The 15,105-nt window shown below is 41.6% G+C and overlaps 1 protein-coding gene across 2 annotated transcripts in view; it reads left to right on the top strand.

Moving 5' to 3' along the window:
• Positions 1-10,469, top strand: part of PIGC (phosphatidylinositol glycan anchor biosynthesis class C) — a 43,899-nt gene extending 33,430 nt beyond the window's left edge. For both annotated transcript variants that reach the window (XM_089668877.1, XM_089668876.1), the window contains exon 2: positions 9,350-10,469. In XM_089668877.1, the coding sequence (XP_089525003.1) occupies positions 9,405-10,358 (954 nt within the window). In that variant the 5' untranslated portion in view covers positions 9,350-9,404 and the 3' untranslated portion in view covers positions 10,359-10,469. The remainder of the gene's footprint in view (positions 1-9,349) is intronic.
• Positions 10,470-15,105: the final 4,636 nt, after the last annotated feature.

Below are 15,105 nucleotides of genomic sequence, written 5' to 3'. Positions count from 1 at the left end.
TGTTTTTAGTTTTTGAGTTAATTTAAAGTAACCTGAAAGTTATTTTATACTTCAACTTTTTGCTAAATCCAGGATCTAATATTATAGGCTTTTTTAATTTCAGAAATTAGTTTAGTTACTTTGATGGTGTTTTGAGCTATTTCTTTTTTTTTTATATGACAAAACTGCCGTATGTAATGCGCAGTTAAACCTACCGAGCCTTGAGCAGATGCCCCTGCCGGTGATGCATCACATCTCGGGGGTCTTCAGACTGTTCAGTTCTTATTACATATTCCTGCAAAGTAAGAGTGTATTTAATGAAAAATATAACCAAGTTATTTGAAAGTTCCAGTGTATCTGCTAAATCCATGTGTGCATGATTCTGTATAAGCGCAGATACACTGTCTCCACCTGCTGACCGGTTATGTGCATTGCGCTGACAAAGCAATTCTGTCTTTTGGCAGACCTGAACAAGTATCTAAAAGAAAGCACAATCATAGGGCAGGTTCATTAGAAGTCTTATCCTATAATTATTGTTAGGCAGTGTGTTTTAAAATAAACATCAGATCTGCTAAATTTATCACATACTTAGAAGGCGTCAGCTATTTCTGTTTTTATTCTTTGTGAATCATAGTATGTTTGTATAGAAAGTGTCCATACATGGCCTAATGCACATGGCGTGACCAGGACTGGACTAACCATTAAGCAAAATAAATATGTGCTTAGGGCACCAAGATAATGGAACCCTCAGAGTTTCTCACTAGCTTTCAAGATATGATAAACAGAAACAAACCAGCGCAAAGGCTAACATTGCAGTATGTAAAAATCAGGTGTTTATTCTAGAAAACCAATAATATGTATTCACAAATACTCACAAATACAGTCAAGAGGCAGGGCACATAAGCACTAGGGCAGAATGGACCACACATGTGTTACAGATACCGGAAATCGGGAAACCACCCAGGGATGGAGCAGGATGGACACTCTACAAGAGCTGAGGCTGTCAAGCTGCACGAGGTGGTTATGTGCCATGACTCACGACTGTATTTGTGAGTGCATATTATTTTTTTTTATAATAAACATACTACACTATTATAATGAACAAACGAAACCAGCGCTCAAATCTTCATGCAGACTAGGATAACTGAAACTGTCTTTCGTAGAGGTGCAGCCCTTAAAGATCGAGAAATCTTGATACCGGTGAACAAAAGCAAAACAGGGCGCACGCTCTTCGTTCATTACCGTAGTAAACCAAGAATTTATTAAGAAGCATAAAAAGGCATACTCACAAACCAAAGGGGGATAAAAACAGACAAGTAAAGTCCATAATGACAGTCCAAAGTGACGGTAGACCCTTAGTGAGGTAGGCTAACGCGTTTCAGGAGAAAAACTTCCTTCAGGCTCTGATGAAGGGCGTTCGTCTCCTGAAACGCCTACCTCACTAAGGGTCTACCGTCACTTTGGACTGTCATTATGGACTCTTCTTGTCTGTTTTTATCCACCTTTGGTTTGTGAGTATGCCTTTTTATGCTTCTTAATAAATTCTTGGTTTACTACGTTAATGCACGAAGAGAGTACGCCCTGTCTTGCTTTTATACTACACTGTACGCCTTTGTGCGGCATTCTCTTTGTTTTTTCCTTTGCAGGCTTCAGAGCTTGCCCTCTCGCTACCCAGCAGCATTGGACTTTTTTGTGTAGCTTAGCTATCAACAGGGGCGGACTGACCATTCAAGCACTCGGGCACTGCCCGAGGGCCTAGGATCAGTAGGGGGCCCCATGAGATGCTCCTGGTACCTTTCATTGGCTTTTTCATAGGCTTTTTTGGGTGTGGGCGAGGACACAGGGGCCCCATGATCCCCTGTTGCCCAGGGGCCCCATGAGTTGTCAGTCCGCCCCTGGCTGTCAATTGTTTAGTATCTGGGTACCCATCAGTCTGATGCTGCATTTGTCCCCGGCTGGCTCTGCACTGAGAACTGAGCAATCAAAGACCGCTGATTGCTGAGTTCTCCCCTCCGCTGTGTGCAGAGTGTGGTGACTGTCAGTCCCCAGCTCTTTGTTCTGTCATGGAGCACTGGACTGTGGTGGGGGCAGGAGGGTCTGGCTCAGACTCTCAGCCAGGTGCCGGTCCAGGCTTGTGGGTGGATCCCAACCATATGCTTTAGCCCACTGAAAACGGGTCACAGGAGTGCCCAACAAACTGAACTCCTGTGATCCCCAGGAGGAGCATAGCCAAAATAATGTTGGCTATACTTCTCCTTTAAAAGAGGACCTTCCACCTACCTACCTACCCATCCAAACTAAATACAGCTGCTCCAAATATTGTCAATGTAGGATGGTAATAAGCCACCATCTTGATTTGGAAGCTGGCTGTAACTTGCTGATTTTTACAGCCAGACTTCTGCGCACGTGTAGCTGAGCATGTGTAAGATCAGAAGACTATTCTGAGGCCTTCTGGGATATACACGTTATGCATCCCAGGAGGCTTAAAAACAGTCTACAGATGTAATTAGTGTGCATTGACAGCTGAGGGTTATGGCATCCTGACCTAGATGTAGAATAAAGAAGTGGAGGGTGCACCAGAAAATACGGTATTTACTATCTGTAAAAAAAATTCAGTGCTTATGTGAAAAGTGTATGGGGGGGGGATGCAAAAATTGGTAAAAAGTCACTTTAAGGATACATGCACCCTGGACACTAATCACTTGGGCATTTATTTGTTTTATTGGCCAAAATAATAACGTATCCTTGCCACTGAAAAGAAAATACGCCAAGCACTGAACACTCCTAGCGCTAATGTGAGTTTAGTCGCATTTACACACCTTTTTTTGCAGCGTTTTGCATTTTTCAGCCAAAACACTCCTCTCCTGAGCACAATTCTTCTGCATTCAGGAGAGGGGCGTTTAAAAATATACAATGATTTCTACCTTGTCTCCGTTGTTCTCTGCAATTTCCTCCAGGTTTCCGCTAGTATATCACATTTTAATGTACAGTTGCAAGAAAAAGTGTGAACCCCTTGGGATTACGTGGAGTTTTGCATGAATTGGGCATAAAATGTGCTCTGAACGTCATCTAAGTCACAACAATAGAAGAACACAGTCTGCTGAACATAATACTACACAAACATTAGATGTTGCCATGGTTTAATTGCACATAACATGTAAACATTCACAGTGCAGGGAGGACAAAGTATGTGAACCTTTGGACTTAATAACTGGTTGACCCTCCTTTGGCAGCAATAACCTCAACCAAACGTTTCCTGTAGTTGCAGATCAGACCTGCACAACGATCTGGAGTAATTGTGGACCACTCCTCTTCACAAAACTGTTTCAGTGTAGCAATATTCTTGTGATGTCTGGTGTGAATCGCTCTCTTAAGGTCATGCCACAGCATTTCAATCAGGTTGAGGTCAGGACTCTGACTGGGCCACTCCAGAAGGCGTATTCTGTGCTGTTGCAGCCATTGTTTTGTTGAATTACTTGCATGCTTTGGGTCATTGTCCTGTTGCATCACCTATCCTCTGCGGAGCTTCAGTTGGCGGACAGATGGTCGTATGTTTTCCTGCAAAATGTCTTGATAAACTCTGGAATTCATTTTCCCATCAATGACAACAATCCGTCCAGGCCCTGAGGCAGCAAAGCAGCCCCAAACCATGATGCTCCCTCCGCCATGTTTTACAGTGGGGATGAGGTTTTGATGTTGGTGTGCTGTGCCTTTTTTTCTCCACACATAGTGTTGTGTGTTCTTCCCAAACAACTCAATCTTGGTTTCATCTGTCCACAGTATATTTTGCCAGTAGTGCTGTGGAACATCCAGGTGCTCTTTTGCAAACTTCAAACGTGCTGCAATATTCTTTTTGGACAGCAATGGCTTCCTCCGTGGTGTCCTCCCATGTACTCCATTCTTGTTTAATGTTTTCCTTATTGTAGATGTGTCAACAAAAATGTTAGCATGTGCCAGAGATTTCTGTAGGTCTTTAGCTGACACTCTGGGATTCTTCTTTACCTCATGCAGCATTCTACGCTGTACTCTTGCAGTCATTTTTACAGGATGACCACGCCTAGGGAGAGTAGCAACAGTGCTAAACTTTCTCCATTTGTAGACAGTCTGTCTTACCGTGGACACACGAACATCAAGGCTTTTGGAGATACTTTTGTAACCCTTTCCAGCTTCATGCAAGTCAACAATTCTTGATCGTAGGTCTTTTGAGAGCTCTTTTCTGCGAGGCATGGTTCACATCTGACAGTGCTTCTTGAAACCAGTAAACCCAAAATAGGTGTGTGCTTTTTAAGGGCAGGACAGCTGTCAGCAACACATCCAATATCATCACACTGATTGGAGTCAAGGTTGGCTCACTCCTGGCTCCAATTAGCTCTGGGAGAAGTCATTAAGCTAGGACTTCACATACTTTTTCCTCCCTGCACTGTGAATGTTTACATGTTATGTGCAATTAAACCATGGCAACATCTAATGTTTGTGTAGTATTATGTTCAGCAGACTGTGTTCTATTGTTGTGACTTAGATGACGTTCAGAGCACATTTTATGCCCAATTCATGCAAAACTCCACGTAATCCCAAGGGGTTCACATACTTTTTCTTGCAACTGTAGTAGTAGTAGTAGTAGTAGCATTAAGAATTCTTGCCCCGCATCTACCCTGCATACCTGTTCTGCTTGGCTGTGGTTGAATGGACACGTCACTAAGAAACTGAGCTCATACTGGGAGTTGGATTGCAGGCTTCCCGAGAGCTGATCACTGTGAGCCAAGTCTTGGAGTGGCCGGCGTAATCTTGGAGCGCTTCCGATATACAAGCACATCATTATTATTGTTAATGCTAGTTTAGTATTCGTGTCAATTACACAAGTGTCAGGTTCTGACTGTAACATTTTATTGCAATACAAAAATCTGTACTTGGCTGTTTATTATTTAATCCATCCAGTTATGATATAAAGCGATGTATTTATAATAGTGTTACAGTTTTGGCGTGTACAATATCCTGTATATATAAGAAAGAAAGGTCATTCCTTTACAGCGACCTTTTTCAACTCATTTCTTTTTTTTCTAGTGGTGCACCGAAATTAAAATTCAATGCTGAAAACCAAAATGGACAGTTTTAAAAAATATATATATTTTTTACAAATAATTGTATTATATTCGACTTTTTAATTAACCCCTTCACGCCTAAGGGTAAAACAAATCTTAAAGCTTAGGCACAATTTTGCAACGTTGACATGTCTTAGTAAAACCGTACATATCATCACAACTACTTTGTACATCCAGGTGAATTATACCGCATTTTTTTCAGGACAAATTGGGCTTTCATTTGGTGGTAAATGGTAATGGATATCTCCTGATTTTTTTTTATAATCAAAGGAAAACTGGCCCAAAATAGTAAAAATAAAATATTTTTTTTAAATTTAGCTGTGTGTTTCATGTTGCTACCATAACCTACCACCTAAGAACAACCCAAAATAAATTTGCCAGCTCTTGACGATCGCAGCAATACCATATATGTGTATGTTTGTTGTTTGTACCCGTAGTACAGCCCAGAAACAATAGTGCGCATTTTGGGTTTTTTTGTTTTTTTACCTAAAACACTCTGACATTAACTGACACTGATACCAATTAAATAAAAAAAAACCTGGCACTGAACTAGATCAAGCCTTGATCTAGGTTCTTTTTCTTTATTTTATTTTATTTTTTAATATTTATCTCCCCCCCAATCTATGCCAGTAGTTAAAGAGATACAATGTATCTCTCTCCTCCATTCATAGAGAGAGAGAAAAGAAAACAAGGGGGCCAGGCTGTACAGTAACTGATCACTGTGACAGCCAATGAGAGGCTATCACAGCGATCATGTGACCCAGAATCGGGAGTCCTGGGTCCCAATCGTTAGAACGGGACCCGAGGCTCTCAGTGACACCCAGCACAAAGACAGGTACGCAAATATGCGGCCCCACGGAAAAAAGCCCAGTTCTGTGAGGCCATATATTTGTGTGACGTTGGTGCGAAGGGGTTAATATCATGAATTTAAATGAATATGAATATTAACAATACAATCCAGTAATGTAAAATCATTTTTATTGAAAATAACACACAAAAATTGGACAGAAGATAAAATGAAATATATATGAAATAAGAAAAACTTAAAGGCGATTTTGCATTGAAGTCAACGGGATGCGATTTTGCATTGAAGTCAGTAAGGGGCGTTTTGCATTGAAGTCCATGGGACACAATTTTAAATTGAAGTCAATGGAACACGATTTTACATTGAAGTCAATAGGTGTCTTTTTGCATTGAAGTCAATGCTACGCAATTTTGCATTGACGTCAATAGGGGGCATTTTTGCATTGAAGGCAGTGGGACGCAATTTGCAGTCAATTATCATTATTGGCAAAATGCCGATAACACTATTTTCGGCTGATATATCGGTGCATCACTACTTTTTTTAACATAAAGGAACTCTTAAAGTTCAAGTGTGGTGTGGATGAAGCCTAAAAGATGTGCTTTATTGGTGTCTGTGGGTTACTGCACATTCCGTTTTAAAATAAGAACCACTGAGCTGAATAAACTCACCTCTTCTTGCACTGTACAGTGATGGGCACTGTGTTGCATCTTGCGTGCGGATAAAACACATCCGCTCTGGGTACCCTGTCAATGTTTAGTACTGATACCTAGATGGAAGATAAATAGGTTATATACATTCTCTCTGGCTTGTCATTTCAAGTTTAGATCATTAACATGATGCTTGTACATAGTCAACTGATGTTCCTCAAATAATTACAAGATCCAGAGAATATCTTTTTTTGGCTCAAAGCTGCATACAATGTGCTCATTGAAGATGTTGTAGTCCTGGGTAGAGAACGGATTAGAAGCCTTCAGTACTATATGGGATCCTTGGTTGAGATAGGAACATCCAATTTTATGACTTTCTCTGTATCAACTTTTCATTAGTTTCCACTGCTAGATGTTTCCACATTTTCTGTCTATCCCTCTCTTCTCTATCTTTAGCCTGGATTCACACTGATGCGGTGTGGAATTTTCAGTGTTTTCTGTGCAAATTCCGCCCCGCATCACAATCGCACCCCGTTCATGTGGATCGCTGCGGGTGTGTATGTTACAACACCCCGAAATCGGTCCGCAAAATGCTGATGTGCAGAATCGCATTGCATTTGTGTGAATACCCATGCAATCCGATTCTAGTACGGACCAAAAAAATCTGCAACTTTTTGGTGCGGATGCAGTGCAATTGGAGCCATACAAAATGTATGGCTCCAGTTACACCGCACACAATTCACGTTATTTGCACAGGAATGCGGTGCGGTTCCTGTGCAATTCACATGTGATATACCGCACCGCATGTGTGAACCCAGACTCGGAGAGATTAAATCATTTGGCGTTTTGTATCTGTTCTCTATGTTTTACAACTGGAGCTGTGTACAAAAAAAAAAGTCTGACAATGTTTATTAAGAACATTACTCAGCCAAATACAGAAAGATAAAAAAGTAAAATATTGTTACATTTGTATCTATTCTGTTTATTCATCTACATATCAAAGGGATGAACTTTGATATGTAGATGATGTCAAAGTGTAACTAAAGGCAGAACTTTTTTAGTTTTGGATAGAGTGTAGAAGGATTAGATCACCTCTGTTTTTATTGCTGTCTGTGCTCATTAGGGAGATTCACTCTCTCTATTTGTCCTGTTTACCGTTATCATTGAAAGTGAAAGTAAAAGAAAATCCCACATTTTTGGTTGCTTCCAGAAAAGTAAAAGAGGGGAAATCTTCCAATGGGTACACTAGTTCTGGTGACCTGGAGGTCCCCAATGAATTCGCTTAATTTGCAGGGATTTTCTCTCACTTCCTGTTTGGCTTTGGAACAGGAAGTGAAGGGAAATCTGCGCTATGGGATTCAGATGGTGAAAAAAAATCTGACGGGTTATAACCCTCCATTGCTTGATCCAAAATGAAAATAAAAGTTTTGCCTATAGATCTACTTCAAAGGATAAGTTAACCTTTGGGAACATGTTACACGTTCCACCTGTTTTTAGGGTGGAACATGTAACATGCTCCCATAGCCGCAGCTGCGCCTCCCCCCCCAAGGTTCCCCGTACTATCTGTCAGATTTAAAAACAGTGTAACTAAAGGCAGAACATTTTTTAGTTTTGGATAGAGTATGGAAGAATTAGGACACCTCTCGGTTTTTATTGCTGTCTGGGACCCTGGTAGGGAGAGTCACCCTCTCTATTTGTCCTGTTTACTGTTATCATTGAAAATGAAAGTTAAAGAAAATCCCACATTTTGAGTTGTTCCCAAAAAGTAAAGGAGGGGAAATCTTTCAACGGGGACACTAGTTCTGGTGATCTGGAGGAATTCCCTTAATTTGCAGGAATTTTCTCTCACTTCCTGTTTGGTTATGGGACAGGAAGTGAAGAGAAATCTGCGCTATGGGATTCAAATGGTGGAAAAAAAAATCTGACTGGTTATAACCCTCCCTTGCTGTATCCAAAATGAAAATAAAAGTTTTGCCTATAGTTCTACTTTAAAGGATCACCTTTGGGAACATGTTACATGTTCCACCCATTTTTAGAACGGAACATGTAACATGTTGCCATAGCTGCAGTTGCGCCTGCCGCGCCCCCCCCCCCCTCTCTGACAGATAGTATGGGGAGACGTTTCCCCGTACTATCAGTCAGATTTGAAAACAGCGTGGCTGTGTGGGGCTCTGCCCACACGGCAAATATACACAATAAAATGCACACTTTTTATGTGCAGTTACACAATTTTTAAACTAACACTGCGCAAAAAAGAAAAAGTGAGTTTTGTTTAGTTCTGTTGTCTAAGGATTAGTAAAAAAAAAATCATTGTTGCAAGACAATATTCATGAAAAGAAAGCCTTGTTTGTCCTTAAAGTATGTTATCGCTAAATAAACATGTCCATATCAGAAGTGTAAAAATTGCTCTGGTCCATAAGGGATGAACAGGTGTGAGAGGTGAAGTGGTTATGCATGCATAGAGCGGGGCTCGGGAGCTAGCACACACCAGTAGCCGCATAGCAAGTGACTGGTCAAAGGGGAGGGGCCAGTGCCAGTGCGGAAACTAAGAGAAAAATCGGGGCTGCTCTGTGAAAAACCATTACACAAAGCAGGTAAGTATGACATGTTTGTAATTAAAAAACCCCTAAAAACGAAGCTTTAATATCACTTTAACGCATAGAAAACAATGGATAGTAAATGGCTAAAATGTGACCTATATCTACAAGTACCTTCAGTGTATTTTGTTCTTTTTAATAACAAATGTTATTTTTTTTACAACTGTAACAATTCTTCCACCAACACTGAGTTCTTTACATTGTATTGTGTTCTTGTTACAGGCAATGACATTTGGATTTACTTTTGGGATCTAATCTGACAAGCAAGTAGGAGGATATGAGCCCAGTTCTGCAAAGCTCTAATTCTGGTGCCTATACAGATGTAACATGGAGAGGGGACGCTTCTTCACTAGAACCGGTAGATGTCCACTCTCTTTGGAGGAAGGTTCTCTATGAAAGACAGCCATTTCCTGACAATTACGTCGATAAAAGTTTCTTGGAAGAGCTAAGGAAGAATATCTATGTCCGCCGCTACAGCTACTGGGCTGTGGTATTTGAATCTGTAGTTGTAATCCATCAATTATGCAGTGTCTGTTCTTTTTCAGTGATTTGGTGGTATATGGACCAGGACTTATTGTCTCCTCAGAAGCTATGTGGGGTTGGGTTGGCCTCCACACTCCTTGGCTACCTTATATTTGATGCAGTAGACAGAGGAGCTGGCCGGAAGGACAGTGGACGGACTCGCTGGGATGATCTAAAGAGTTCCTTGGTGTTTGTAGCTTTCACTTATGGTTTCTCTCCGGTGCTGAAAACATTGACAGAGTCCATCAGCACAGATACTATCTATGCCATGTCTGTGCTCATGCTCATAGGACATCTTGTCTTCTTTGATTATGGAGCCAATGCAGCAGTTGTCTCTAACACATTATCCATTAATATGGCCATCTTTGCTTCCGTGTGTTTGGCCTCACGCCTTCCTCGTTCCCTGCATGCATTTACTATGGTGACTTTTGCCATTCAGATCTTTGCCCTTTGGCCAAGCCTGCAGAGAAAGCTAAGAGCTTACACTCCACGGACTTACACGTGTGTCACATTTCTGTTCGCTTTGTCCTCTCTGGCAGGGATGTTAAGTATATCTAGTGTGGGAGCCCTGCTTTTCTTCCTGCTGCTTGCATTTGTGACATTTCTGTGCCCCTACATCCTCATTCGACTACAGCTGTTCAAAGATAACATCCACGGACCTTGGGATGAAGCAGAAATCAAGGAAGACCTTTCCCGCTTCCTTGACTAAAATCTTTTAATGTGCAACTTTTATTTTTTTATGTTAATATTAAATTATGTTTTAAAGCAACAAATGTGACTGTACCATATCAGAAGAGTAATAAAATCTCATTGTTCTTTATTACCTGCTGCTGACATTCAGTACCTAAATGTCCCCACTAGAGGGAACCAGCTCCACACTTCATTCTGTATTTTATTCACACCAATGAAGAAGATAAATTAATGGAAGTTTTGTAGTCAGTTGGATACTATTTCCTGCACAGAGTGCACACATTTAGTTTTAATACATTATAGTGAACAAAGCATCCCTTATTAACTTTTATTAAGGGATTTAAAAGTAAAACTTTGCTACTTTTTAAGTTTTTTTCCAGTTTTTTTGTTTTACTTATTTTGCCTCCTTAGAAGACAAACTGCCGCAATTTGATTTCCTGAGAATTTAATTGGATTTTCTTACCAGATTACAATCACAGCAGGATTTGTTCTCCAAGTTAATTTAGTCTATTTGTAAGTGAATGTATTTCAAGTACATGTCCAGTCAAAACTTTTTTTTGTTTTAGTTTTGAAAAGAGCAGGGAAGGATTTAATGCCCTGCTATTTAGGGCTCCATTGGAGAGATTGCTGCGAACTAATGGGGCAGGTCAACTTATTTTGTTCAAAAGCCTTTGATCAGACCTGATACTAAAGCCAGCCATAGATGGATTGAAATAATTTCGATCCATCTATGGGCAGGCTAGTTGTACTGAAGTTAATCTATGGAATGACTTCAGTATAACCATCCTGTAAAGTTTTTTCTTTCGTGCGATCGCTGCCGCTGGCTGTAGTCTGCAGCAGCGACCATTGTATTCTGAAAGCAGGGAAACCTCCCACTGTCGGAATACGATAGCACAACGGGAAGGATTCCCCCATCAACACTGACTGAATCAAGCTATTTTCAACCTGTGGTTGAAGGAAAGAAAATTGCATATTGTATGGCCAACCTACCGTATTTTTTGCCGAATAAGACACACCTGACCATAAGACGCACCTAGGTTTTAGAGGCAGAAAACAGGAAAAAAAAATTCTGAACTAGTGGACTGCAGACACAGTACAGGAGATGACCAGAGACTGCGGACAGCACAGGGATGACCAGAGACTGCGGACAGCACAGGGATGACCAGAGACTGCGGACAGCACAGGGATGACCAGAGACTGCGGACAGCACAGGGATGACCAGAGACTGCGGACAGTACAGATGACTGCTGACCTTTGGGGAGGTGGGGAGCGGGTACCTGAATTTGACAGGTACCCGCTCTTACTTCCGCTGAGTTTTTGTTTGATCTTACCTGTTCCTCGATCCAGCCGCTCGCTGTCTTCCCGGCTTCTGTAATGGCGCTCGGCATGACAGCCGGGTGCCCAGTGCGCATGAGCAAGAAGCACTTGCGCTTTGTGATTGGTCCGGCGGCTTCTGGGATCTGTCATGTGTCCCAGGTACCGCCTTACCATTCACAAAAAGCACCGCTTCTTGTGCATGCGCACTTGGCACCCGGCTGTCATGCCCAGTGCCCACACTACAGAAGTCGGGAAGACAGCACGCCGCTGGATAGAGGAACAGGTAAGGTCCCGCTGCAGAGCTGAGCGGCCGGCCCGGTATTCTGACACGGCCGCGGTGGAAATACCGGACCGGCCGCTCCATATTCACTCCATAAGACGCACTGACATTTCCCCCCCAGTTTTGGGGAAGAAAAAGTGCGTCTTATACGGCGAAAAATACGGTAACTGAATTCTAGATGTATTAAACTGGTATCTTTTGTGCCAATAAAGTGTATTACAATATGTACAATTTTTCTCAAACAAAAACCACATTCACAGTTAGAATTTTGGTGTTTTGAGAAACTAATTTCAAGCTTTCTCTTCACTACACTCAAAAATGAAAAAAGTTGATTTGACCCCACTACCTGTTAAAAAATTAAACACATTTTTCAAAAACAATCATTTTTTTAACAAAATTCTACTAGTGTATAGCCAGCCTTACTGTCTCGGTGACAATGGTTTTCCCAGGAATTGTTGCAGTTTTCCCTCACGTCCTGTCTGATGAAACTGTTGTCCCAGGGACACTAAATGAGGAGAAATCTCTCTAATGAAGCTCGAGACAGCAGTTTTGGCTGGACATCAAAGCAGTTCTAAAGGATACACTTTTTTACCTTAATGCATTCACAGAATTAAGGTAAAAAAAAGTTCCTCTACTTTTATTAACCCCCCTCCCACTACTTTCAAACACCTACCTACTGTCCTTGTCACAGCCACCAGGTCCAGGATCCATCAGCACCATTCCCAGAACTTCCTGGTTCCTCAACAGGCACTGAGGGCAGCAAAACAATTGGCCCCTGCTGCCACCAGTCAAACTGGTGAGAGCAGAGAACATGGACGTGGCTTACCGCCGCTGTGTGTGTTTATGGACACACATAGCTCGGCACAGAGAGGGAGCATGCATGGGTGTCTCCTTAGCATATGGCTAGGTAAGGAGACATGCACAAACGGAGAGCCAGGGACCAAAAACATAGGACCCCCGGCTACAGGAGGAAATAATTTTTTGAAATGATTCTCTTCTGAAATAAAAAAGAGGGTTTAGTACACCTGTATGCAGTAGTGTATTTAGGTGTTGTGCTGACCTAGGCAACACAAAAATCATCTGCCCCCACAGACAGCGATTATCACCCCCCCCCCCCCCGCAGAGAGAACCTGACATTGCTGACATTCACCAACAACACCCCTGCCCCCCACCCGGGAGAGCCTTCCACCTCCCCCGACGATAGAGAAAAAGATACTCATCTTCACAGCTCCGGACATCCCCTGGAACAAGAGTAAGGCTCTACATACACCATCAAGCAGCCTGCAGCCTCTCTCCGATCCTACCTAGTTCCCATGGCACGTGTGTCTCTTCTTTCATCCCTTCTTCTGTGGGGGAGGTGCTGCCCCCCTGAAAAATGCCGCCCTAGGCAGGTGCCTTGTGGTAAATAAGCCTTTGCCTCTATGCCTGTAAATACTGTCTCAATGTTTTCAGAGGGTGCGTTTATAAGTCCTTTTCTTGAAGCAGCCACCCAATGCTGACGTTCATACGGGTTTTCAGCAGCATATCAATATGGGCACACTGTCCTGCAGACTTTATTATGTTCGATAATGCGCAGGGGTTAAGATTCAGTAAAAAAAAAATATTCCTCTTAATGTAACTTCTGCAATTATTAACAATACAAGAGATTCCAAACTACACCTTTCATAAAGTCAATAAAAATAATGGATCAAACCAGGTCAACACTTTATGGTGATCTTCTGTGTTACTGCATGTAATTTGCCCCTGCCAGAATGGTGGCCTGAGCGAGCCTTAATTACTTTGACTCCTTTGTTAAAGCACTTACACATGGCTGGTAGAGGCTATATGTTCACCACCCTGCAGCCATTGGGATACCAGTCTTTAAATGAAAGAAAAACTAGAAGTGGTACTTGTCACATAGCATAAGCAAAATATGGCTTGTACGAGGAACAGACCGCCATTTCTAGTAAACATTTATGTTTTGTATTTAGCTGTTTGGAGTTCTGCTTTAATGTGCCCCTAAAAGTGCAGAAATGATTCAACTGTTCTTTTGCAAGACTGCTGTCTGCAGCCATGTTGAGCATACACAGTTACACATTTGGAGAAGGGAGGTATGGATAGAAAGCTATAGTACCATAGCAAATAGACATTAATCTATCTTTTCCATCAGAGGTCACAATGGGTTGTGTCCCAATGCAATAGACATGCAATGGTTGTCCAAACCAATTAACAGTTGAAGCTCATTTAATGTCTTTTACCAGCTTTAGAGTACCTTTCCAGCTTGCAACTGTATACCTTCCAACTGGTTTGTAAGGTGCCTCAATATTTATTAAAGTAATAAAACTGATTTCTGTCTCTTGAGTAATGCAAGAGCTAACTTTCTTGCAATAAAGACCACTGTTGAGCTTTGATTATTCTCACATGGTTTTCCTTTCTCTGTAGCAAAACAATCAGCACAACATTCATAAACTGGGTAAGGCTGTGATTAAAGTTTCAGGGGATCTAGGAGGTATGGTGATTCAGATGAGCAATCACAGATCACCCATTATTCCCAGTAAAGGTTCTACTACAGCATGTGTAGCAGCCTTGAGTGTGTGCCCTGTTTCATGATTTCTTTGCCCAACAATAGACTTTAATTTATGCCGCATGCTATTCATGGTCAATTTTTATGAACTACACCAATGGTGCTCAACATTTTCAAGGTCAAGATGCCAATATCAGCAGGAAACGTTTACCCCAATATGACCCCATGTATGTGTTAAGCATATATATAAAGTGGAACCACACTGCATCTGAGCACCACAAACCGAAAATGCTATTTAATTCATTTTTAATATTTAAAGCAAACTCACCCATTCATCCATTTCTCCATGCTTTATTTTGCTGAGAAATCATTTAGAAAAACACCCCCTGGCAAGTTTTTTGGTTCTATAGACTTCAATGGGAACGCTGCAGAAAAAAAAGGAATTGCGTTTTTGATGCATTTTTGCCACGTTTGTTATGCATTTTGGGTTTAAAATCTGCCTAGCAACAAGAAAAATGGAAAAAAAAACCATAACGCAGCACAAACACAGCAAAAACGCAACGCAATGCAGAAAAGCCTCAAACGTAACCTGCATAGGTGTGAACCTAGCCTCACACTTTCCAAAAAATGCAGTGGGTCAAAACGCGGAGATGTGAACCTGTCCCA

The sequence above is a fragment of the Staurois parvus genome, unplaced genomic scaffold (genome assembly GCF_062004578.1).
Source record: "Staurois parvus isolate SC_StPar_1 unplaced genomic scaffold, SC_StPar_1.0 ptg000066l, whole genome shotgun sequence".
Classification (NCBI taxonomy): Eukaryota; Metazoa; Chordata; class Amphibia; order Anura; family Ranidae; genus Staurois; species Staurois parvus.
Note: the sequence above shows the minus strand (reverse complement) of the source record. Positions and strands in the feature narration are given on the sequence as shown.